This window comes from Ascaphus truei, chromosome 7 (genome assembly GCF_040206685.1).
Source record: "Ascaphus truei isolate aAscTru1 chromosome 7, aAscTru1.hap1, whole genome shotgun sequence".
Taxonomy (NCBI): Eukaryota; Metazoa; Chordata; class Amphibia; order Anura; family Ascaphidae; genus Ascaphus; species Ascaphus truei.
This window is the reverse complement of record NC_134489.1, coordinates 109,138,164-109,164,167: the sequence shown is the minus strand read 5'-3', so window position 1 is coordinate 109,164,167 and position 26,004 is coordinate 109,138,164. Positions and strand designations below refer to the sequence as shown.

Here is a 26,004-nt window from a genome sequence, read left to right as displayed (position 1 = left end):
TCGCCCGCTCCCTGCACCGCAGCAACCTCACAGCCGCCCCCCTCACCCAGCCCGGAGGTAAGAGGGGGACCTGGCTACACGCTCTTATTTTCTGCTCCTCCAGTAAAAGTGCAATGAGTGCTTGTGAGCAGAGGGAGATGCATTGTGCATTGAGGGGTTAATTCATAATACTTACGTTTCGTGTTGAATCACCCTATCAACCGAATCAGAACTATCACAGCTCAATAAATACCCCCTGATTATCACAAATCACTTCCAGTCACCCAAAGCTGGTTCTCCAAAGACAAAATAAACATGGCAGCCGTCACTGAGTCCCAGGTGCTATACATGTATCAGATACGAGTATATCTCTGAAGAGATCAGACACTCCGCACTTCCTGTCTGGTTGTGGTGGGATGCAGACTCCTATTGAGAAGAGCTTGTGTTGATGAATGTTCCTAGAAGACCAGACCAGGCATGATGATGGTAACTGGTTTTCTGGGAGTCTCGCAAATTAGCAGCCAGTCTCACTGACTTCTAGCTTCTACCCTCAGACGTTGGACGTCTCGAGAAGACAGTGACCATTTCATTGTAAACCTGTTCAGCGACGACTTCCAGAATCTGAGACCCCAAATTAATACATGTTGGTGAGGAATGGATGGCCTTCATCCATCAATGTCTTTGCACCACCCTGAAGGGTCAGTCTTGCATGGAACCAACTAGCGATATGTCGGATATATGAGAATTGGATGATTCGGGGGCCACTCAAACAGAACAGACGCGTTAAACTATTTTTAAATGAATTTGACTCGTTATTGTGGAAACGTTTGAGAGGAAATGAGGCGCGTCCTTAAATACACTACTTCTCTAGGGCTTGTAATCTGCTCGTTCAATCGTTTCCGCTTCTCCTGAGGTATTAAGAGAAGGAAGATGGAAGAGATGAGAAGTATCTGAAATCAGGTCCGTTTTGGGCAAAGTCTTTGGCAGCAGCAAAACTTAGGAAAATCTGGAAAGCAACTCGCATTACCATTCTTTTCTGTAAAACGTACCTGACCTGATTCTTGTTCCGCTGACCTTCGGAGATCCTCGACCTCCGGTGACACTTGACCTTTGTTGACCCTTGGCTCTCCCCCGCACACACTTAACGGTAAAAAGGAATGTACATTTTTGTAGCTCAGGGGACTTGGTTCAAGTAAGAAAATAAATGTGTAACCCCCCTTTCCCAGCTCTAAAGGGAGCGTCACATCTGCTAGCTCTGTATAAAGCAGGGGTGACCAACTCCATTCCTCAGAGACGACCAACAGGTCAGGTTTCTTGGATATCCCAGCTTCAGCACAGGTGTCTCCATCAATGGCTCAGTCAATGACTGAGCCACTGATTGAGCCCCCTGTGCTGAATCAGGGATATCCTTAATATTTTATAAAACAAAAATGCGTTTATTGAACACAGTCCAGAAACACTTCAAGGTATATAGATGATGACAATGACGATACAAACACATGGCAAAACAGGCGCTTTGGGGAAGCATCCTCTAGTACAGGGGTTTGTAAACTTTCTGTCCTGCGTCCCCTGCCTGCTCTCCCCCACTGCTCACGCCCCGCTTACCTTGACTCAAGCGTCAAATGACACCACAGGATTTTGTGACGTCATGCCACATGGCCTTGACACGGGTCATGAGCTGAGCCCCCCCCCCCTAAAAAAAAAATATCTTGCGCCCCCCAGTTTGCGCACTCTTGCTCTAGCAGGTCCCGGGTTTACCAGAGGAGGAACTTCTCTTGGTTAGTGAAAGGAAAGGCAGCGCCCCAATTCATTTGTATTACCACAATATCCAAGTAATGAAACAATAAAGATGGCAGTCCGGTGATAAAACGTGATCCACGTAAATCGTGTTTCAAATAAAGTAATAAAATAATATAACGTGAGCTTGCGTGAGGTATTGAGTAGAGTCGGCTGCTATCCACAGGAGATGGCACAACATCTCATAGAACTACAGAAAGGAAATAAAGGGGACAAGCGCACGACTCGTAGGGTGGCATCAAAATATATACTGAGTAACGATGTCACGGGTAAGTATCGCCCGTACAGACATTCAGTTCTTTAAATATGTCATGCAACAAACGGCATGGATTAACCACAGCTGATCAACATCTACCACGGGGGACAGTGTCGTCAGCTTCTAGACCCGCTGTCCATGGAACGTCTCTGGAGCAGCCTCCTATCCCGGTAGGTGTAGAGATGGTAGCCTTGGCAGGTAGAAGTTCTTTCCTCTACACGGACCCGCGTTATAAAGGCATTCAAGGAGTCCAGGGCTTCCGGAGTGAATACCATCGGCGCGGCGACTGCTGATCTCCGATAGAAAGAAGCTGTTTGCTTCTACCGGAATAGGATGCTGCTCCAGAGAGGTTCCGTGGTCATCGGATCTAGCAGCTGACAACGCTGTCCCCCCGTGGTATGCATGACATATTTAAAGAACTATTTCTGTACGTGCGATACTTACCCGTGACATCTTTACTCGGTATATATTTTTATGCCACACTACAAGTCGTGCGCTTGTCCCTTTTAATTCCTTTCTGTAGTTCTCTTGGTTACCAGTAGCAAAGGATGACATGTTCGTATCTCGCATGGTCAGTGAATCGTCACCACCTTTTGAGTGGCCCAATCCGATATTTTCAGGTTCCTGATTTAGAAATCCTATTGAAATATACTGCACACCTCTTCCATATACATTAACTTCCTGATCCCCTCTACAGACGCTGGCTTAGGAACAGGGCACATTACTAAACTCCAAAATAAGACATATATATATATATATATAATATATATATATATATATATATATATATATATATATATATATATATATATATATATATATATATATATGCCTAGTGCTGAAGAATGTATTAGTGGTAAGAACGCTGCCTTTGAATCCAGAGTCAGTTTATCACCCCGAGCTTCAGGAACCATTATATAAGATTGTAAGCTCTTTGGAACCAGAACTCATTGTACCTGCAGCATTTGATGTATGAAGAGGTGTAAATTGTCAGCACTATATATTATAATTATTTTAACCCATTAAACATATCGCTGCCATTGGTCCTACATGGGACAGTGCATTAAAACCTGCATAAGCAGGGGGTAATTCCCTGTGTGTTTCTCCTGCATGTCTAACTCCTTAACGCCCCTTCTCATGGGACCGGCACATACTATAAATAGAACCGCTGCCATTATTAAGCAAACCACGTATCCGCCTAACAGGAGGTATTGTTAGGGGTGGAATCGGCATCTGTCGGTAGGCGTCTTCTCTCCGCGTTTCTCACGGGTACCGATCAGCTTCCTGCTCCACGACTGAGTTATGGATGTCTTGTTACCGAGGCCATATTGGGATATATCTGCTTGGCGTTCCAGTGGGGGAACTGGGAACATATCATTCCCTCGCACTAGGTTCTAGTTCCACAGAGCGGCAGTAAATGAATTAATGCACGATACGCCCACCGGTGTATCTTAACATGAAGTCATGTTTTCTCCCATTGCATTAAATATAACGGCCATTTGTGATAATTATATGCAAACTATATGCAAATGAGGCATTTCATAACATCCACGCCAGGCTGGTGAGGTTACTGCAGGGTTACTTACGTTGGTTAGGCCACAGCTAAACTAACTTCAGGTAAACACCTATTTCCGGTCCGAGTAACATCACAATAATGTGGTGTTAACCCTATGCTAATGTCTTGTGGAACGCCCATTGTGAGCTTTGGGGATCGGACGGTACAGTGCTGCACACAGGAGCAGTGAAGCCCATTCATAGGGGCTGCCCCTCCTTATATCGTTATTGATTTTCTATCCTTCATCGAGTCTGGCGCAGCCAGGACCCTGAGAGGTTGGAAAGCTTGTAACAGATCCAATAAAAGGAATCACAGGCCTTACTCCCTCCTGTGTTCCTCCCTCCTGTGTTCCTCCCTCCTGTGTTCCTCCCTCCTGTGTTACTCCCTCCTGTGTTACTCCCTCCTGTGTTACTCCCTCCTGTGTTACTCCCTCCTGTGTTACTCCCTCCTGTGTTACTCCCTCCTGTGTTACTCCCTCCTGTGTTACTCCCTCCTGTTGTTACTCCCTCCTGTGTTACTCCCTCCTGTGTTACTCCCTCCTGTGTTACTCCCTGCTGTGTTCCTCCCTCCTGTGTTCCTCCCTCCTGTGTTACTCCCTCCTGTGTTACTCCCTCCTGTGTTACTCCCTCCTGTGTTACTCCCTCCTGTGTTACTCCCTCCTGTGTTACTCCCTCCTGTTGTTACTCCCTCCTGTTGTTACTCCCTCCTGTGTTACTCCCTCCTGTGTTACTCCCTCCTGTGTTACTCCCTCCTGTGTTACTCCCTCCTGTGTTACTCCCTCCTGTGTTACTCCCTCCTGTGTTACTCCCTCCTGTGTTCCTCCCTCCTGTGTTCCTCCCTCCTGTGTTCCTCCCTCCTGTGTTACTCCCTCCTGTGTTACTCCCTCCTGTGTTACTCCCTCCTGTGTTACTCCCTCCTGTGTTACTCCCTCCTGTGTTACTCCCTGCTGTGTTCCTCCCTCCTGTGTTCCTCCCTCCTGTGTTACTCCCTCCTGTGTTACTCCCTCCTGTGTTACTCCCTCCTGTGTTCCTCCCTCCTGTGTTCCTCCCTCCTGTGTTACTCCCTCCTGTGTTACTCCCTCCTGTGTTACTCCCTCCTGTTGTTACTCCCTCCTGTTGTTACTCCCTCCTGTGTTCCTCCCTCCTGTGTTCCTCCCTCCTGTGTTCCTCCCTCCTGTGTTCCTCCTTCCTGTGTTCCTCCCTCCTGTGTTACTCCCTGCTGTGTTCCTCCCTCCTGTGTTCCTCCCTCCTGTGTTACTCCCTCCTGTGTTCCTCCCTCCTGTGTTCCTCCCTCCTGTGTTCCTCCCTCCTGTGTTCCTCCCTCCTGTGTTACTCCCTCCTGTGTTACTCCCTCCTGTGTTACTCCCTCCTGTTGTTACTCCCTCCTGTGTTACTCCCTCCTGTGTTACTCCCTGCTGTGTTCCTCCCTCCTGTGTTCCTCCCTCCTGTGTTCCTCCCTCCTGTGTTCCTCCCTCCTGTGTTCCTCCCTCCTGTGTTACTCCCTCCTGTGTTACTCCCTCCTGTGTTACTCCCTCCTGTTGTTACTCCCTCCTGTGTTACTCCCTCCTGTGTTACTCCCTGCTGTGTTCCTCCCTCCTGTGTTCCTCCCTCCTGTGTTCCTCCCTCCTGTGTTCCTCCCTCCTGTGTTCCTCCCTCCTGTGTTACTCCCTCCTGTGTTACTCCCTCCTGTGTTACTGCAGGTCTGTAATATACATTGTAACGCGGAATGTAAAGGGCTGTGAGCTGGGCATTGGGTATTTGAGATACTGCTCTGTCTTCTGCACCAGGCCTGCAGACCCCTTTGCCGTGTGATGCACTGCTGGCCGCTCCGGTACAGAAGGAGTTAATTGCCTGGTTTTGCATTTCCAGGAACATCCAAGAAAACATGAACCCCGAGGACGAGGTGGATGAGTTTTTGGGACGGGCAATAGATGCGCGAAGCATCGACCGCCTGCGCTCAGAACACGTGCGTAAGTTTCTGCTGACCTTCAGGGAGCCCGACCTGGAGAAAAAGGTAATGCGCTCCCCCAACTCCTCCTATTACCCCATATACCCCTCCCTGTAACTCCTCCTATTACCCCATATACCCCTACCTATAACTCCTCCTATTACCCCATATACCCCTACCTATAACTCCTCCTATTACCCCATATACCCCTCCCTATAACTCCTCCTATTACCCCATATACCCCTCCCTATAACTTCTCCTATTACCCCATATAGCCCTACCTATAACTCCTCCTTTTACCCCATATACCCCTCCCTATAACTCCTCCTATTACCCCATATACCCCTCCCTATAACTTCTCCTATTACCCCATATAGCCCTACCTATAACTCCTCCTTTTACCCCATATAACTGCTCCCTATAACTCCTCCTATTACCCCATATAACTGCTCCCTATAACTCCTCCTATTACCCCATATAACTGCTCCCTATAACTTTTTGCAAAGTGAAGTTGGGACACGTCCACACATCTCGGACCTTAACCCTTTCGCTGCCAGGGAGACCACCGAGGCATTTCTCTGCAGTGAAGGGGTTAATAATGAGGACATTTCTGTATGCCCCTACTCACTGCTCCAGCAAAAAATGAGAACGCGCTCCGGCAGAGAACGAGTACGCGCTCCGGCAGAGAATGAGAACGCGCTCCGGCAGAGAATGAGAACGCGCTCCGGCAGAGAACGAGTATGCATACCGGCAGAGAATGAGAACGCATACCGGCAGGGAATGAAAACGTGTGGGAGAGAACGAGAACGCGCTGCGACAGGGAACACGCTCTGTCAGAGAACGAGAATGCGTTCCGCCAGAGAATGAGAGCACGCTCCGGCAGAGAATACACTCCGGCAGAGAACGCGAACGCGTTCCGGCAGAGAATACACTCCGGCAGAGAACGAGAATGCGCTCCGGCAGAGAATACACTCCGGGAGAGAACGAGAACGCGCTCCGGCAGGGAATACACTCCGGGAGAGAACGAGAACGCGCTCCGGCAGGGAATACACTCCGGGAGAGAACGAGAACGCGCTCCGGCAGAGAATACACTCCGGCAGAGAACGAGAACGCGCTCCGGCAGAGAATACACTCCGGCAGAGAACGAGAACGCGCTCCGGCAGGGAATACACTCCGCCAGAGAACGAGAACGCACGCCGGCAGGGAATACACTCCGGGAGAGAACGAGAACGCGCTCCGGCAGAGAATACACTCCGGTAGAGAACGAGAACGCGCTCCGGCAGAGAATACACTCCGGCAGAGAACGAGAACGCGCTCCGGCAGAGAATACACTCCGCCAGAGAACGAGAACGTGCTCCGGCAGAGAATACACTCCGGCAGAGAACGAGAACGCGCTCCGGCAGAGAATACACTCCGGCAGAGAACGAGAACGCGCTCCGGCAGAGAATACACTCCGGCAGAGAACGAGAACGCGCTCCGGCAGGGAATACACTCCGGCAGAGAACGAGAACGCGCTCCGGCAGTGAATATACTCCGGCAGAGAACGAGAACGCGCTCCGGCAGGGAATATACTCCGGCAGAGAACGAGAACGCGCTCCGGCAGGGAACACACTCCGGCAGAGAAGGAGAACGCGCTCCGGCAGGGAACACACTCCGGCAGAGAACGAGAACGCGCTCCGGCAGAGAATACACTCCGGCAGAGAACGAGAACGCGCTCCGGCAGGGAATACACTCCGGGAGAGAACGAGAACGCGCTCCGGCAGGGAATACACTCCGGGAGAGAACGAGAACGCGCTCCGGCAGGGAATACACTCCGGGAGAGAACGAGAACGCGCTCCGGCAGAGAATACACTCCGGCAGAGAACGAGAACGCGCTCCGGCAGAGAATACACTCCGGCAGAGAACGAGAACGCGCTCCGGCAGGGAATACACTCCGCCAGAGAACGAGAACGCGCTCCGGCAGGGAATACACTCCGGGAGAGAACGAGAACGCGCTCCGGCAGAGAATACACTCCGGCAGAGAACGAGAACGCGCTCCGGCAGAGAATACACTCCGGCAGAGAACGAGAACGCGCTCCGGCAGAGAATACACTCCGCCAGAGAACGAAAACGTGCTCCGGCAGAGAATACACTCCGGCAGAGAATGAGAACGCGCTCCGGCAGAGAATACACTCCGGCAGAGAACGAGAACGCGCTCCGGCAGAGAATACACTCCGGCAGAGAACGAGAACGCGCTCCTGCAGGGAATACACTCCGGCAGAGAACGAGAACGCGCTCCGGCAGTGAATACACTCCGGCAGAGAACGAGAACGCGTTCCGGCAGAGAATACACTCCGGCAGAGAACGAGAACGCGCTCCGGCAGAGAATACACTCCGGCAGAGAACGAGAACGCGCTCCGGCAGAGAATACACTCCGGCAGAGAACGAGAACGCGCTCCGGCAGGGAATACACTCTGGGAGAGAACGAGAACGCGCTCCGGCAGAGAACGAGAACGCGCTCCGGCAGGGAATACACTCCGGCAGAGAACGAGAACGCGCTTCGGCAGAGAATGAGAACGCGCTCCGGCAGGGAATACACTCCGGCAGAGAATGAGAACGCGCTCCGGCAGAGAACGAGAACGCGCTCCGGCAGAGAATACACTCCGGCAGAGAACGAGAACGCGCTCCGGCAGAGAATACACTCCGGCAGAGAACGAGAACGCGCTCCGGCAGGGAATACACTCTGGGAGAGAACGAGAACGCGCTCCGGCAGAGAACGAGAACGCGCTCCGGCAGGGAATACACTCGGGCAGAGAACGAGAACGCGCTCCGGCAGAGAACGAGAACGCGCTCCGGCAGGGAATACACTCCGGCAGAGAATGAGAACGCGCTCCGGCAGAGAACGAGAACGCGCTCCGGCAGGGAATACACTCCGGCAGAGAACGAGAACGCGCTCCGGCAGGGAATACACTCCGGCAGGGAATACACTCCGGCAGAGAACGAGAACGCGCTCCGGCAGGGAATGAGAACGCGCTCCGGCAGGGAATGAGAACGCGCTCCGGCAGGGAATACACTCCGGCAGAGAACGAGAACGCGCTCCGGCAGGGAATACACTCCGGCAGAGAACGAGAACGCGCTCCGGCAGAGAACGAGAACGCGCTCCGGCAGAGAATACACTCCGGCAGAGAACGAGAACGCGCTCCGGCAGGGAATACACTCCGGCAGAGAACGAGAACGCGCTCCGGCAGAGAACGAGAACGCGCTCCGGCAGAGAATACACTCCGGCAGAGAACGAGAACGCGCTCCGGCAGGGAATACACTCCGGCAGAGAACGAGAACGCGCTCCGGCAGGGAATACACTCCGGCAGAGAACGAGAACGCGCTCCGGCAGAGAATACACACCGGCAGAGAACGAGAACGCGCTCCGGCAGAGAATATACTCCGGCAGAGAACAAGAATGCGCTCCGGCAGAGAACGAGAACGCGCTCCGGCAGGGAATACACTCCGGGAGAGAACGAGAACGCGCTCCGGCAGGGAATACACTCCGGGAGAGAACGAGAACGCGCTCCGGCAGGGAATACACTCCGGGAGAGAACGAGAACGCGCTCCGGCAGAGAATACACTCCGGCAGAGAACGAGAACGCGCTCCGGCAGAGAACGAGAATGCGCTCCGGCAGAGAATGAGAACGCGCTCCGGCAGAGAACGAGAACGCGCTCCGGCAGGGAATACACTCCGGCAGAGAACAAGAACGCGCTCCGGCAGAGAATACACTCCGGCAGAGAATGAGAGCACGCTCCGGCAGAGAATACACTCCGGCAGAGAACGAGAACGCGCTCCGGCAGAGAATACACTCCGGCAGAGAACGAGAACGCGCTCCGGCAGGGAATACACTCCGGCAGAGAACAAGAACGCGCTCCGGCAGAGAACGAGAACGCGCTCCGGCAGAGAATACACTCCGGCAGAGAACGAGAACGCGCTCCGGCAGAGAATACACTCCGGCAGAGAACGAGAACGCGCTCCGGCAGGGAATACACACCGGCAGAGAACGAGAACGCGCTCCGGCAGAGAATACACTCCGGGAGAGAACGAGAACGCGCTCCGGCAGAGAATACCCTCCGGCAGAGAATGAGAACGCGCTCCGGCAGAGAATATACTCCGGCAGAGAACAAGAACGCGCTCCGGCAGAGAACGAGAACGCGCTCCGGCAGAGAATACACTCCGGCAGAGAACGAGAACGCGCTCCGGCAGAGAATACACTCCGGCAGAGAACGAGAACGCGCTCCGGCAGAGAATACACTCCGGCAGAGAATGAGAACGCGCTCCGGGAGAGAACGAGAACGCGCTCCGGCAGAGAATACCCTCCGGCAGAGAATGAGAACGCGCTCCGGCAGAGAATATACTCCGGCAGAGAACAAGAACGCGCTCCGGCAGAGAACGAGAACGCGCTCCGGCAGAGAACGAGAACGCGCTCCGGCAGAGAATACATTCCGGCAGAGAACGAGAACGCGCTCCGGCAGGGAATACACTCCGGGAGAGAACGAGAACGCGCTCCGGCAGAGAATACACTCCGGCAGAGAACGAGAATGCGCTCCGGCAGAGAATAAACTCCGGCAGAGAACGAGAACGCGCTCCGGCAGGGAATACACACCGGGAGAGAACGAAAACGCGCTCCGGCAGAGAATGAGAACACGCTCCGGCAGAGAACGAGAACGCGCTCCGGCAGAGAATACACTCCGGGAGAGAACGAGAACGCGCTCCGGCAGAGAATACACTACGGCAGAGAACGAGAACGCGCTCCGGCAGAGAATACACTCCGGCAGAGAACGAGAACGCGCTCCGGCAGGGAATACACTCCGGGAGAGAACGAGAACGCGCTCCGGCAGGGAATACACTCCGGGAGAGAACGAGAACGCGCTCCGGCAGGGAATACACTCCGGGAGAGAACGAGAACGCGCTCCGGCAGGGAATACACTCCGGGAGAGAACGAGAACGCGCTCCGGCAGGGAATACACTCCGGGAGAGAACGAGAACGCGCTCCGGCAGAGAACGAGAACGCGCTCCGGCAGGGAATGAGAACGCGCTCCAGCAGGGAATGAGAACGCGCTCCGGCAGGGAATACACTCCGGCAGAGAACGAGAACGCGCTCCGGCAGAGAATACACTCCGGGAGAGAACGAGAACGCGCTCCGGCAGGGAATACACTCCGGGAGAGAACGAGAACGCGCTCCGGCAGGGAATACACTCCGGGAGAGAACGAGAACGCGCTCCGGCAGGGAATACACTCCGGGAGAGAACGAGAACGCGCTCCGGCAGAGAACGAGAACGCGCTCCGGCAGGGAATGAGAACGCGCTCCGGCAGGGAATGAGAACGCGCTCCGGCAGGGAATACACTCCGCCAGAGAATGAGAACGCGCTCCGGCAGAGAATACACTCCGGCAGAGAACGAGAACGCGCTCCGGCAGGGAATACACTCCGGGAGAGAACGAGAACGCGCTCCGGCAGGGAATACACTCCAGGAGAGAACGAGAACGCGCTCCGGCAGGGAATACACTCCGCCAGAGAATGAGAGCACGCTCCGGCAGGGAATACACTCCGGCAGAGAATGAGAGCACGCTCCGGCAGGGAATACACTCCGGCAGAGAACGAGAACGCGCTCCGGCAGAGAATACACTCCGGCAGAGAACGAGAACGCGCTCCGGCAGAGAACGAGAACGCGCTCCGGCAGAGAACGAGAACGCGCTCCGGCAGGGAATGAGAACGCGCTCCGGCAGGGAATGAGAACGCGCTCCGGCAGGGAATACACTCCAGCAGAGAACGAGAACGCGCTCCGGCAGAGAATACACTCCGGCAGAGAACGAGAACGCGCTCCGGCAGAGAACGAGAACACGCTGCGACAAGGAACACGCTCCGGAAGAGAACAAGAACGCGCTACGCCAGAGAACGAGAATGCCTCAAGCAGAGAACGAGAACACGCTCTGGCAGAAAAGGCGCCCTGGCATAGAACACATTCCTTCTAAAAAACCAGAGGAGCGCAGCTTGCAGCCATGTAAAATAAAGACATCAAATAGTGTAGAAATGTCATAAAATAATGTGATAATAATGTGACAAGTTCACAAATGGCCACTCATGAAAGTAGCAAAAAAGGAGCAGTCATCCAACTTAGAGGGGTGGTTCTTCCCTGTGGTTAGTGCAGCAACTACCAGCAACGCGGTCCGCCACAGAACGCGGTCCGCCATAGCACGTGCTTCTCCATAGCACGCGCTCCGCCATAGAACGCGCTCCGCCATAGAACGCGCTCTGCCATAGAATGCGCTCCGGCAGAGAACGAGAACACGCTCCGGCAGAGAACGAGAACGCGCTCCGGCAGAGAACGCGCTCCGGCAGAGAATGAGAACGAGCTCCGGCAGAGAATGAGAACGCGCTCCGGCAGAGAATGAGAACGCACTCCGGCAGAGAATGAGAACGCGCTCTGGCAGAGTACGCGCTCCACCATAGAATGCGCTCAGGCAGAGAACGCTCTCCGGCAGAGAACGCTCTCCGGCAGAGAACGCACGTTCCGGCTGAGAACACTCTCCGGCAGAGAACACTCTCCGGCAGAGAACACTCTCCGGCAGAGAACGAGAATGCGCTCCGGCAGAGAACGAGAACGCTCTCCGCAGAGAACGCGCTCCGGCAGAGAACGAGAACGCACTCCGGCAGAGAACGAGAACGAGCTCCGGCAGAGAACGAGAACGCGCTCCAGCAGAGAAAATGCTCTGGCAGAGAATGAGAATGCGCTCCGGCAGAGAATGAGAACGCGCTCTGGCAGAGAACGAGAATGCGCTCCGGCAGAGAATGAGAACGCGCTCTGGCAGAGAATGAGAACGCGCACTGGCAGAGAATGAGAACGCGCTCCGGCAGAGAATGAGAACGCGCTCCAGAAGAGAACAAGCTCCAGCAGAGAATGCGCTCCGGCAGAAAACGAGAACGCGCTCCGGGAGAGAACGTGAACACACTACGCCAGAGAACGAGAATGCGCTGCAGCACAGAATGCGCTCTGGCAGAAAACGAAAACGCGCTACACCAGAAAATGAGAATGCGCTCTGGCAGAGAAAACGCTCAGAAAACGCGCTCCGGCAGAAAACGCACTCCTGCTGAGAACGAGAATGTGCTCTGGCAGAGAACGCGCTCTGCCATAGAATGCGCTCCGCCATAGAACTCGCTCCGCCATAGAACGCATTCCAGCAGAGAACGCGCGCTGGCAGAGAACGCACTCCGACATAGAACATGCTCTGGCAGAGAACGCGCTCTGGCAGAGAACGCACTCCGGCAGACAACGCACTCCACCGTAGAATGCACCCTGCCATAGAACGCGCTTCGGCAGAGAACGAGAATGTACTCCGGCAGAGAACGCGCTCCACCATAGAATGCGCCCTGTCATAGAACGTGCTCCGGCAGAGAACGCGCTCCAGCAGAGAACGAGAATGCGCTTTGGCAGAGAACCCACTCGGGAAGAGAACGAGAATGCGCTCCGGCAGAGAACGAGAACGCGCTCCGGCAGAGAACAAGAACGCGCTTTGGCAGAGAACGAGCACTCACTCCAGCAGAGAACGAGAACACGCTTTGGCAGAGAACGCACTTTGGCAGAGAACGCGCTTTGGCAGAGAACGCGCTTTGGCAGAGAATGCGCTTTGGCAGAGAACGAGAACGCGCTTTGGCAGAGAACGCGCTTTGGCAGAGAACGCGCTTTGGCAGAGAATGCGCTTTGGCAGAGAACGAGAACGCGCGCCGGCAGAGAATGCGCTTTGGCAGAGAACGAGAACTCGCGCCGGCAGAGAACGTATCCTGTCTGAGCAGATGTTCTTAGAGTTTCTATGAGATCGGATTTGTAGTTGAGTCTGTTAGAATGGAATATGATATTCCATTATTAAATGACGACGAGCCTGGTACAGACATCGCGGCAGGCGTATAAGTGGGGGTGTCATGGCGGACGCAGAAGTGGGGGCATTGCGGGCTAGGACTGGGCTGCGGTTACACATTAATCCCTTTATAAACATCTCCGAGCCCCATTCAGTAAATCAGCGCTAATAGGTGCCACGTTGGAGACGGGAGCAGGGAGGGGAACCTCTGACATCTGTGAGATTTAGGGGTTCTGGACCAACTCAAATCATGATTTAGTGGGAAAACTGCTGGTGTTATCTGAGTCGATATGATGCTGAAATTAGTCGGGGCATTCATTAACCCTTTCATTGCTAGAGGCCTGAGCGCCTGGTGATTACACTGATAGTACTGCACGGGACACACTTTTATCTTTCCCTTGTAGTATAGAATAAAACACCCCCCACCCCACCCCCCTGTTCCTAGATAACTGATTTAATATAAACCTCAAAAATTGGGAATTCCAGAGGCCCAGGGAAAAATCCCCCCCCCCATCTTCCCCCATCCCCCTGTCTCCCGCAACCCCCCCATCTTCCCCCATTCCCCTGTCTCCCCGCAACCCCCCATCTTCCCCCATTCCCCTGTCTCCTGCTCCCCCCCCACCCGTCGGCACCCCCCCTCCCACAGCATTGTGACCAACAGCGTTACAGGTTATTGAATATCAGGCACAGTGCTACTCGTTACTTAACGGCGTGTCGACTCCTGCAGAACATTGCATCTCGTACACTTGTCTGTTTCCGGAACATGACATTTTTTTTTTTTTTTATTTCAAACATTTTATTGTTTTCTGACAGGGGTACATTCACATCACATGGTTGTTTATAGACATTAAACTTAATTAACATATACATTTAAAAGTGAACAACCCGAAGCATCTCAAAGTTGATTGATCAAGAAGAGGCGATCTGCTCCTAGTATTTTGTAACCTCCTATGCATTTAGATTCTATTATGTAGATCCCGTCCGGGAGAATTAACAGTTATAGGAGGATCTTAGATCAAACCCCTTATATTAGTACTGTAAAGGATAGGCAGAGAGAGAGAGGGGGAGAAGAGAGAAGAACAGAAGAAGAGGGGAGAGACGGGATAGGAACGGGGAAACCATATCTCATTTTTAATCTCTTTAATTATAAGGCCACTGTGCCCAAACTTTCTCATATTGTACTATATTCTGTTTCAGGAGCGCCGATAGGTATTCCATAAGCTTGACCTCGCTTACCTTGCGAAGGACCATTTGCTTCGAAGGGGGTTTAATCTTTTTCCAATTAGCTGCTATTGAGCAGCGAGCCGCAGTCAGGATGAACGAAGCCAATTTTTTAAGAGGGACAGAGATATCTTCGATGGGTTTCGCGAGTAGGCATATCAGCGGGTCCATCCGGATCTCAACTCCTACCGTCTCCTCAACCAATGAGCATATCATATTCCAGAAAGTCTGGATCTTTGGGCATGTCCACCATATATGCACCATATCTCCTCTCTGGCCGCACCCCCTCCAACAGAGGTCAGACAGGCCAGGGAAGATCCGGCTCAGCCTACTCGGGAGACATTTTTGATGCAACGTCGCCAAATGTCCGTTATTTGTGCCCTGGAGAATTGATAGCTCTCTCTCTCCAGCATTAAATGGGTAAAATAATAATAATAATAACTCCCGGGGAATTTAGCAGTATATTTACGGTATGTTTGTATGTATCTGGCGCTGAGCATGTACACAGCACTTTACAGAACACACAGCACGGGTACAACATACTACCTAACGGATAAGGAAATAATATACAGAAGAGAACAAATATCATTCTTATTCTATTATCTTATTTACAGCGACTGATCAAAGAAAACAAAATACTAATAATAATACTACTAATAATAATAATAATACTAATAATAATAATACTAATACGAATAATAATACTAATAAATGCATGGAATGTACAATTACTGGGGTTGTTAATTAGCAACCAGGACTCCCTGCTCCCAAGAGCTTGCAATCTAAGTCATGGTGTATTTATTTTCAGTACTCCAAGCAGGTGGATGACCGATTCGGGGCGTATGTCGCCTGCGCATTTCTCGTCTTCCTCTTTGTCTGCTCCATTCAGATCACCATAGTGCCGCAGTGAGTATCTCCCTCTCTCTCCTTCCTCCATCTCTCCCACCCTCCCTCTCCCTCCTCCGTCTCTCCCGCCCTCCCTCTCTCTCTTACGTTTCTCCCGCCCTCCCTCTCCTCTGTCTCATCCCCCCCGCCCTCCCTCTCCTCTGTCTCATCCCCCCACCCTCCCTCCCTCTCCTCTGTCTCACCCCCCGCCCTCCCTCCCTCCCTCTCCTCTCTCTCACCCGCCCTCCCTCTCCTCTGTCTCACCCGCCCTCCCTCCCTCTCCTCTGTCTAACCCGCCCTCCCTCCCTCTCCTGTCTCACCCGCCCACCCTCCCTCTCCTGTCTCACCCGCCCTCCCTCCCTCTCCTGTCTCACCCGCCCTCCTTCCCTCCCTCCCTCTCCTCTGTCTCACCCACTCTCCTTCCCTCCCTCTCCTCTGTCTCACCCGCCCTCCTTCCCTCCCTCTCCTCTGTCTCACCCACCCTCCCTCCCTCTCCTCTCTCTCACCCACCCACCCTCCCTCCATCTCCTCTCTCTCACCCACCCACCCTCCCTCCATCTCCTCTCTCTCACCCACCCACCCTCCCTCCATCTCCTCTCTCTCACCCACCCTCCCTCCCTCTCCTCTCTCTCACCCGCCCTCCCTCTCCTCTCTCTCACCCGCCCTCCTTCCATCTCCTATGTCTCACCCGCCCTCCCTCCCTCCACTCTGTCTCACCCGCCCTCCCTCCCTCTCCTCTGTCTCACCCGCCCTCGCTCTCCTCTGTCCCACCCGCCCTCCCTCTCCTCTGTCCCACCCGCCCTCCCTCTCCTCTGTCCCACCCGCCCGCCCTCCCTCTCCTCTGTCCCACCCGCCCTCCCTCTCCTCTGTCCCACCCGCCCGCCCTCCCTCTCCTGTGTCCCACCCGCCCGCCCTCCCTCTCCTCTGTCCCACCCGCCCACCCTCCCTCTCCTCTGTCCCACCCGCCCACCCTCCCTCCCTCTCCTCTGTCCCACCCGCCCACCCTCCCTCCCTCTCCTCTGTCCCACCCGCCCACCCTCCCTCCCTCTCCTCTGTCCCACCCGCCCACCCTCCCTCCCTCTCCTCTGTCCCACCCTCCCTCCCTCTCCTCTGTCCCACCCGCCCACCCTCCCTCCCTCTCCTCTGTCCCACCCGCCCACCCTCCCTCCCTCTCCTCTGTCCCACCCGCCCACCCTCCCTCCCTCTCCTCTGTCCCACCCGCCCACCCTCCCTCCCTCTCCTCTGTCCCACCCGCCCACCCTCCCTCCCTCTCCTCTGTCCCACCCGCCCACCCTCCCTCTCCTCTGTCCCACCCGCCCACCCTCCCTCCCTCTCCTCTGTCCCACCCGCCCACCCTCCCTCCCTCTCCTCTGTCCCACCCGCCCACCCTCCCTCCCTCTCCTCTGTCCCACCCGCCCACCCTCCCTCCCTCTCCTCTGTCCCACCCGCCCACCCTCCCTCCCTCTCCTCTGTCCCACCCGCCCACCCTCCCTCCCTCTCCTCTGTCCCACCCGCCCACCCTCCCTCCCTCTCCTCTGTCCCACCCGCCCACCCTCCCTCCCTCTCCTCTGTCCCACCCGCCCACCCTCCCTCCCTCTCCTCTGTCCCACCCGCCCACCCTCCCTCCCTCTCCTCTGTCCCACCCGCCCACCCTCCCTCCCTCTCCTCTGTCCCACCCGCCCACCCTCCCCCCCTCTCCTCTGTCCCGCCCGCTCACCCTCCCTCCCTCTCCTCTGTCCCACCCGCCCGCCCACCCTCCCTCCCTCTCCTCTGTCCCGCCCGCCCACCCTCCCTCCCTCTCCTCTGTCCCACCCGCCCACCCTCCCTCCCTCTCCTCTGTCCCACCCGCCCACCCTCCCTCCCTCTCCTCTGTCCCACCCGCCCACCCTCCCTCCCTCTCCTCTGTCCCACCCGCCCACCCTCCCTCCCTCTCCTCTGTCCCACCCGCCCACCCTCCCTCCCTCTCCTCTGTCCCACCCGCCCACCCTCCCTCCCTCTCCTCTGTCCCACCCGCCCACCCTCCCTCCCTCTCCTCTGTCCCACCCGCCCACCCTCCCTCCCTCTCCTCTGTCCCACCCGCCCACCCTCCCTCCCTCTCCTCTGTCCCACCCGCCCACCCTCCCTCCCTCTCCTCTGTCCCACCCGCCCACCCTCCCTCCCTCTCCTCTGTCCCACCCGCCCACCCTCCCTCCCTCTCCTCTGTCCCACCCGCCCACCCTCCCTCCCTCTCCTCTGTCCCACCCGCCCACCCTCCCTCCCTCTCCTCTGTCCCACCCGCCCACCCTCCCTCTCCTCTGTCCCACCCGCCCACCCTCCCTCCCTCTCCTCTGTCCCACCCGCCCACCCTCCCTCTCCTCTGTCCCACCCGCCCACCCTCCCTCCCTCTCCTCTGTCCCACCCGTCCACCCTCCCTCCCTCTCCTCTGTCCCACCCGTCCACCCTCCCTCCCTCTCCTCTGTCCCACCCGCCCACCCTCCCTCCCTCTCCTCTGTCCCACCCGCCCACCCTCCCTCCCTCTCCTCTGTCCCACCCGCCCACCCTCCCTCCCTCTCCTCTGTCCCACCCGCCCACCCTCCCTCCCTCTCCTCTGTCCCACCCGCCCACCCTCCCTCTCCTCTGTCCCACCCGCCCACCCTCCCTCCCTCTCCTCTGTCCTACCCGCCCACCCTCCCTCCCTCTCCTCTGTCCCACCCGCCCACCCTCCCTCCCTCTCCTCTGTCCCACCCGCCCACCCTCCCTCCCTCTCCTCTGTCCCACCCGCCCACCCTCCCTCCCTCTCCTCTGTCCCACCCGCCCACCCTCCCTCCCTCTCCTCTGTCCCACCCGCCCACCCTCCCTCCCTCTCCTCTGTCCCACCCGCCCACCCTCCCTCCCTCTCCTCTGTCCCGCCCACCCTCCCTCCCTCTCCTCTGTCCCACCCGCCCACCCTCCCTCCCTCTCCTCTGTCCCACCCGCCCACCCTCCCTCCCTCTCCTCTGTCCCACCCGCCCACCCTCCCTCTCCTCTGTCCCACCCGCCCACCCTCCCTCCCTCTCCTCTGTAACACCCGCCCACCCTCCCTCCCTCTCCTCTGTCCCACCCGCCCACCCTCCCTCCCTCTCCTCTGTCCCACCCGCCCACCCTCCCTCCCTCTCCTCTGTCCCACCCGCCCACCCTCCCTCCCTCTCCTCTGTCCCACCCGCCCACCCTCCCTCCCTCTCCTCTGTCCTACCCGCCCACCCTCCCTCCCTCTCCTCTGTCCCACCCGCCCACCCTCCCTCCCTCTCCTCTGTCCCACCCGCCCACCCTCCCTCCCTCTCCTCTGTCCCACCCACCCGCCCACCCTCCCTCCCTCTCCTCTGTCCCACCCGCCCACCCTCCCTCCCTCTCCTCTGTCCCACCCACCCGCCCACCCTCCCTCCCTCTCCTCTGTCCCACCCACCCGCCCACCCTCCCTCCCTCTCCTCTGTCCCACCCGCCCACCCTCCCTCCCTCTCCTCTGTCCCACCCGCCCACCCTCCCTCCCTCTCCTCTGTCCCACCCGCCCACCCTCCCTCCCTCTCCTCTGTCCCACCCGCCCACCCTCCCTCCCTCTCCTCTGTCCCACCCGCCCACCCTCCCTCCCTCTCCTCTGTCCCACCCGCCCACCCTCCCTCCCTCTCCTCTGTCCCACCCGCCCACCCTCCCTCCCTCTCCTCTGTCCCACCCGCCCACCCTCCCTCTCCTCTGTCCCACCCACCCACCCTCCCTCCCTCTCCTCTGTCCCACCCGCCCACCCTCCCTCCCTCTCCTCTGTAACACCCGCCCACCCTCCCTCCCTCTCCTCTGTCCCACCCGCCCACCCTCCCTCCCTCTCCTCTGTCCCACCCGCCCACCCTCCCTCCCTCTCCTCTGTCCCACCCGCCCACCCTCCCTCCCTCTCCTCTGTCCCACCCGCCCACCCTCCCTCCCTCTCCTCTGTCCTACCCGCCCACCCTCCCTCCCTCTCCTCTGTCCCACCCGCCCACCCTCCCTCCCTCTCCTCTGTCCCACCCGCCCACCCTCCCTCCCTCTCCTCTGTCCCACCCGCCCACCCTCCCTCCCTCTCCTCTGTCCCACCCGCCCACCCTCCCTCCCTCTCCTCTGTCCCACCCGCCCACCCTCCCTCCCTCTCCTCTGTCCCACCCGCCCACCCTCCCTCCCTCTCCTCTGTCCCACCCGCCCACCCTCCCTCCCTCTCCTCTGTCCCACCCGCCCACCCTCCCTCCCTCTCCTCTGTCCCACCCGCCCACCCTCCCTCTCCTCTGTCCCACCCGCCCACCCTCCCTCCCTCTCCTCTGTAACACCCGCCCACCCTCCCTCCCTCTCCTCTGTCCCACCCGCCCACCCTCCCTCCCTCTCCTCTGTCCCACCCGCCCACCCTCCCTCCCTCTCCTCTGTCCCACCCGCCCACCCTCCCTCCCTCTCCTCTGTCCCACCCGCCCACCCTCCCTCCCTCTCCTCTGTCCCACCCGCCCACCCTCCCTCCCTCTCCTCTGTCCCACCCGCCCACCCTCCCTCCCTCTCCTCTGTCCCACCCGCCCACCCTCCCTCCCTCTCCTCTGTCCCACCCACCCGCCCACCCTCCCTCCCTCTCCTCTGTCCCACCCACCCGCCCACCCTCCCTCCCTCTCCTCTGTCCCACCCACCCGCCCACCCTCCCTCCCTCTCCTCTGTCCCACCCACCCGCCCACCCTCCCTCCCTCTCCTCTGTCCCACCCACCCGCCCACCCTCCCTCCCTCTCCTCTGTCCCACCCACCCGCCCACCCTCCCTCCCTCTCCTCTGTCCCACCCACCCGCCCACCCTCCCTCCCTCTCCTCTGTCCCACCCACCCGCCCACCCTCCCTCCCTCTCCTCTGTCCCACCCACCCGCCCACCCTCCCTCCCTCTCCTCTGTCCCACCCACCCGCCCACCCTCCCTCTCCTCTGTCCCACCCACCCACCCACCCTCCCTCCCTCTCCTCTGTCCCACCCACCCGCCCACCCTCCCTCCCTCTCCTCTGGCCCGCCCTCCCTCCCTCTCCTCTGTCCCACCCGCCCGCCCTCCCTCCCTCTCCTCTGTCCCACCCGCCCGCCCTCCCTCTCCTCTGTCCCACCCGCCCGCCCTCCCTCTCCTCTGTCCCACCCGCCCGCCCTCCCTCCCTCTCCTCTGTCCCAACCCGCCCTCCCTCCCTCTCCTCTGTCCCAACCCGCCCTCCCTCCCTCTCCTCTGTCCCACCCGCCCTCTCCTCCCTCTTCTCTGACCCACCCGCCCTCTCCTCCCTCTTCTCTGACCCACCCGCCCGCCCTCTCCTCCCTCTTCTCTGACCCACCCGCCCGCCCTCTCCTCCCTCTTCTCTGACCCACCTGCCCGCCCTCTCCTCCCTCTTCTCTGACCCACCCGCCCGCCCTCTCCTCCCTCTTCTCTGACCCACCCGCCCGCCCTCTCCTCCCTCTTCTCTGACCCACCCGCCCGCCCTCTCCTCCCTCTTCTCTGACCCACCCGCCCGCCCTCTCCTCCCTCTTCTCTGACCCACCCGCCCGCCCTCTCCTCCCTCTTCTCTGACCCACCCGCCCGCCCTCTCCTCCCTCTTCTCTGACCCACCCGCCCTCTCCTCCCTCTTCTCTGACCCACCCGCCCGCCCTCTCCTCCCTCTTCTCTGACCCACCCGCCCGCCCTCTCCTCCCTCTTCTCTGACCCACCCGCCCGCCCTCTCCTCCCTCTTCTCTGACCCACCCGCCCGCCCTCTCCTCCCTCTTCTCTGACCCACCCGCCCGCCCTCTCCTCCCTCTTCTCTGACCCACCCGCCCGCCCTCTCCTCCCTCTTCTCTGACCCACCCGCCCGCCCTCTCCTCCCTCTCCTCTGTCCCAACCCGCCAACCCTCCCTCTCCTCTGTCCCACCCGCCAACCCTCCCTCCCTCTCCTCTGTCCCACCCGCCAACCCTCCCTCCCTCTCCTCTGTCCCACCCGCCCTCCCTCCCTCTCCTCTGTCCCACCCGCCCTCCCTCCCTCTCCTCTGTCCCACCCTCCCGCCCTCCCTTCTCTCCCTCGTCCTCTCTCCCTCCTTCCTCCCCCCGCCCTCTCCCCCTCTCCCCCTCTCTCCCCCGCCCTCTCTACCTCCTCTCCCCCCTCTCTCCCTCCTCTAACCCCCCGCCCTCTCCCCCTCCTCTCTCCCCCTCCTCTCTCCCCCTCCTCTCTCCCCCCTCCCTATCCTCCCTCTCCCCCCCGCCCTCTCCCCCCCACCCTCTCTACCTCCTCTTCCCCCCGCCCTCTCTACCTCCTCTTCTTCCCCGCCCTCTCTCCCTCCCTCCTTTCCCTCCCTCCTCTCTCCCTCCCTCCTCACCCTCCCTCCTCTCGCCTCGTCCTCTCTCCCCTGCCTTCCCTCCCTCCCTCCTCTCCCCCGCCCTCTCTCCCTCCCTCCTCTCCCCCGCCCTCTCTCCCTCCTTCCTCCCTCCCTCCCCCCCGCCCTCTCCCCCTCTCTCCCCCGCCCTCTCCCCCTCTCTCCCCCGCCCTCTCTACCTCCTCTCCCTCCTCTAACCCCCCGCCCTCTCCCCCTCCTCTCTCCCCCTCCTCTCCCCCCCTCCTCTCCCCCCCCTCCTCTCCCCCCCCTCCTCTCCCCCCCCTCCTCTCCCCCCCTCTTCTCCCCCTCCTCTCCCCCCTCTCCCTCTCCCGCCTCTCCCCCCCTCCCTCTCCCCCCTTTCCCTCTCCCCCCTCCCTCTCCCCCCCGCCCTCTCCCCCCGCCCTCTCTACCTCCTCTTCCCCCCCGCCCTCTCTACCTCCTCTTCCCCCCCGCCCTCTCTACCTCCTCTTCCCCCCCGCCCTCTCTCTCCCTCCCTCCTCTCGCCTCATCCTCTCTCCCCCGACTTCCCTCCCTCCTCTCCCCCGCCCTCTCTCCCTCCCTCCTCTCCCCCACCCTCTCTCCCTCCTCTCCCCTGCCCACTCTCCTAGCTGCTCATCTAAATGACCTACTACGTTATGACTCTCTGGTGGTCATTTCAGCCCAAAGCTCCATCATTCAGTAATCCCGTCCGCAGCGAGACCGCTCTCAGGACTTGGGGTGGGGGTCGGCAGATAAGAGAACCCGCAGGGTGTTAATAGAAGGCAGAATCAGGATGTGGAGACTCAGATCTGATGCCAGCCATAAATTACACCAATCAAAGGGAATTACCTTGATAAATAACACTGCAGCGTGAATAATACATGTATAAATGTGATTTCGTATAAAGGAAATCCATGCTGCACAGCGGCTGGAAATGTCCTTATTTATAATGCCACTTTCCAGGGAAAATCCATTTAAAGCAACAGGTATTTCACCTTGTGGAATGTATTATCTGGCGTTTAATGCCGGGAAACGGCCTTTTCTCCTCGTCCCTGGGCCGTTCCTATGTTGCAGAGATCAGGGCCGTGTTATGAAGCAGTTACTAAAAAGCAGCACTTTAATAAATGTTGCAGTGCGACAATATACAAGTTGCATGAACCTCGGGGAAGTCGGGGAAATAATGAGACGTTCCCTAGATCAGTAACTTTCATCCTTAGCCACAAAATCATGGTACGCAAAAACAGCGGCCACTGTACATCTCGCTAGCACAGGCCCGGCGTCACGTTCAATTAGCACTACCAATAACGGGGGGCATTACTCCTCATCCCAGGGGGGCTCAACTCCATTCCTCAACACCCCCCAACAGGTCAGGTCTTCAGGATAACCGTACTTGAGCACAGGTGGCTCAATCAGTGGATCAGTTGAGGACTGAGCCTCTGATTGAGCCACCTGTGCTGATGCTGGGATATCCTGAAAACCTGACCTGTTGGGGGGCCTGAGCACGGGAATGGAGAACCTCTACATCACCCCATATTTCCGGATAATATGGCCTGACCTAGATAACATCGGATTCGTTCCTGCGCTGACCCGAGCAGCATTCAGTGTCGACGCGATGCTGGCACTAACGCTGCGTTATTTCAATGAGTAAGACTGGGTTGTCTGGTTCTAACGCAGCGTTAGTGACCGGGGGTCCCCAGGAGAGACCTCTAACACAGGGGCGGCCAACTGCAGTCCTCAAGAGCTACCAGCAGGTCAGGTTTTTAGGATATCCCTGCTTCAGAACATGTGGTGCAGTCTTCGACTGAGCCATTGATTGAGCCACCGATGCTGAAGCAGAAATATCCTGAAAACCTGACCTGTTGGTAGCTCTTGAGGACTGGAGTTGGCCACCCCTGTCACAGTGACATCATTACCATTGGCCATTTAAACCTCCCCTGGGAACTTACCCTGGTGTGCTTCCTGCCTGATGAACATTACCTGTTCCCATTGCAAGTCACTGGCTCAGTTGAAGACTGCAAAAACCTGTGCTGAAGCAGGGATAGCCCTAGGACCTGACCTGTTGGTGGCCCTTGAGGACTGCGCCCTGCTCTAACAGGAAGCCTGTTCTCTGCTTTCAGCTCCTCCTTCATGCTGGGTTTTTACGTGGCCTGTCTGCTGATCCTCATCGTAGTTTTGGCTATTTCTATGATCTACTCCTGCATCAAGGTGAGTGACAGCCGGAACCAGAACCGGACCCAGAACCGGACCCGGACCGGAGGATTGTTTGGTTCTGTGCTCGTCCGGAGCCGGATTCCGGCACATTCTTTTACATCCCCTTATGAGACAGCATCGGATAATGTATGTTTTCTGTTTGCTTCCCCTGGATCACAATACTGTCAGTGCGGATATAGGGTACAGTATCTGTCGTCTACATTTAGCATAGGTTCAACTTGATTGACGTACGTCCTTTTTCAACAGCGCTATACAAGAACATGCTATTATTATTATGTAACTATTCATTATTTAGGAGACAAAGCTGCTTTGACACAATTAAAGGAAAAAAGTAAAGTACATTTATCAAGACAATAATAGATTATTTCCCCTGATTTTGATGCGTTGATGTTCTCTTAACTGCTTCATATAGTTACATACAGTATTACATAGGTACATACAGTATTACATCGTTACATAGTTACATACAGTATTACATAGTTACATACAGTATTACATAGTTACATGCAGTTACATAGTTACATACAGTGTTACATAGCTACATACAGTGTTACATAGTTACATACAGTATTACATAGTTACATACAGCATTACATCGTTACATACAGTAGTACATAGCTACATACAGTGTTACATAGTTACATACAGTGTTACATAGTAGATGAGCTTATACGTCCATCAAGTTCAACCTATGCTAAATTTAGACAACAGATACTTTATCCTATATCTGTACTTCCTTATTGATCCAGAGGAAGGCAAACACAAAACCCCAGTGTCATATCATCCAATGATATCTCATAAGGGGAAAAATAAATTCCTTCCTGACTCCAAAAATTGGCAATCGGATTACTCCCTGGATCAACATTCTTCCCATGTATACTTATTTGGTATATCCCTGTATACCTTTCCTTTCTAAAAAGATGTCCAACCTATTTTTGAACAAATCTATTGTATCTGCCATCACAGTCCCCATGGGTAATGAATCCCGCACTGTAACTGCCCTTACTGTAAAGAACCCTTTCCTTTGTTGCTGGTGAAATCTCCTTTCCTGCAACCTAAAGGGATGGCCCAGAGTCCTTTGTACTGCCCTTGGGATGAATAGTTCTTTTGAAAGCTCCCTGAACTGTCCCCAAATATATTTGTATATAGTTATCATATCCCCTCTTAGACGCCTCTTTTGTAATGTATATAAATCTAATTTAGCTAATTTAACCACATAAGTTAGAATGTCCATCCCCTTTATTAATTTGGTGGCTCTTCTCTGCACACTCTCTAGTTCCATAATGTCTTTTCTTAGGATTGGTGCCCAAAATTGTACTCCATATTCCAGGTGTGGTCTTACTAATGCTTTGTAAAGGGGCATAATTATGAATATAAATATAATGAATGTATTTTTTGGGAAAATCCGATCCATTACCAATTAAAGTGACCAGGTGCGGCACTACCGGACGGATAATTCTGGTGTTTGCCGCTGTCAGGAGGTGGGATTGAAGGAGTTTGGGGCTGGTTTGCATGCTAATATCTTAGTCACATTTACCCTGCACATATATTTATTTGTATGCATATACTTGATTTAACCCTTTGCTAATATACTTATTAGACAATATACTTTTATTTCATGGAGGACAAAGAAGTTAAGATTTAGCATTGATGCCTTTCTTGTTTTAAATACCCAGGAATGTTGGGGGGTTATTCATTAAACAGCGATAGGAGCAGTATCATACTGAACCTCCAAAGTCAGTAAGAGATCCTGTGACCCGATCAGCACTATTGTAGTTCAATGAATAACCCCCGATGTATTAAAGAAAAGTATATAGTAGTGATTTTCCCCCACGCTAACGAAAGGAATAAAGAAATGAGACAGAATGAGATACTTCCCCAAATAATCTGTGTTTCACCTAATTGCCGCTGTCATTTTATCTCTGCCACAGACATTAGATTGTAAGCTCTTTGTGTCAGGGATCAGTCATTGTCATA

The 26,004-nt window shown here is 56.4% G+C and overlaps 1 protein-coding gene across 3 annotated transcripts in view; it reads left to right on the top strand.

The window, feature by feature from the left end:
* ADCY5 (adenylate cyclase 5) overlaps nucleotides 1-26,004 on the top strand; it is a 240,829-nt gene that overhangs the window by 183,395 nt on the left and 31,430 nt on the right. For all 3 annotated transcript variants that reach the window (XM_075609884.1, XM_075609883.1, XM_075609885.1), the window contains 3 exons: nucleotides 5,456-5,600; nucleotides 15,441-15,538; nucleotides 23,934-24,021. In XM_075609884.1, the coding sequence (XP_075465999.1) occupies nucleotides 5,456-5,600; nucleotides 15,441-15,538; nucleotides 23,934-24,021 (331 nt within the window). The remainder of the gene's footprint in view (nucleotides 1-5,455; nucleotides 5,601-15,440; nucleotides 15,539-23,933; nucleotides 24,022-26,004) is intronic.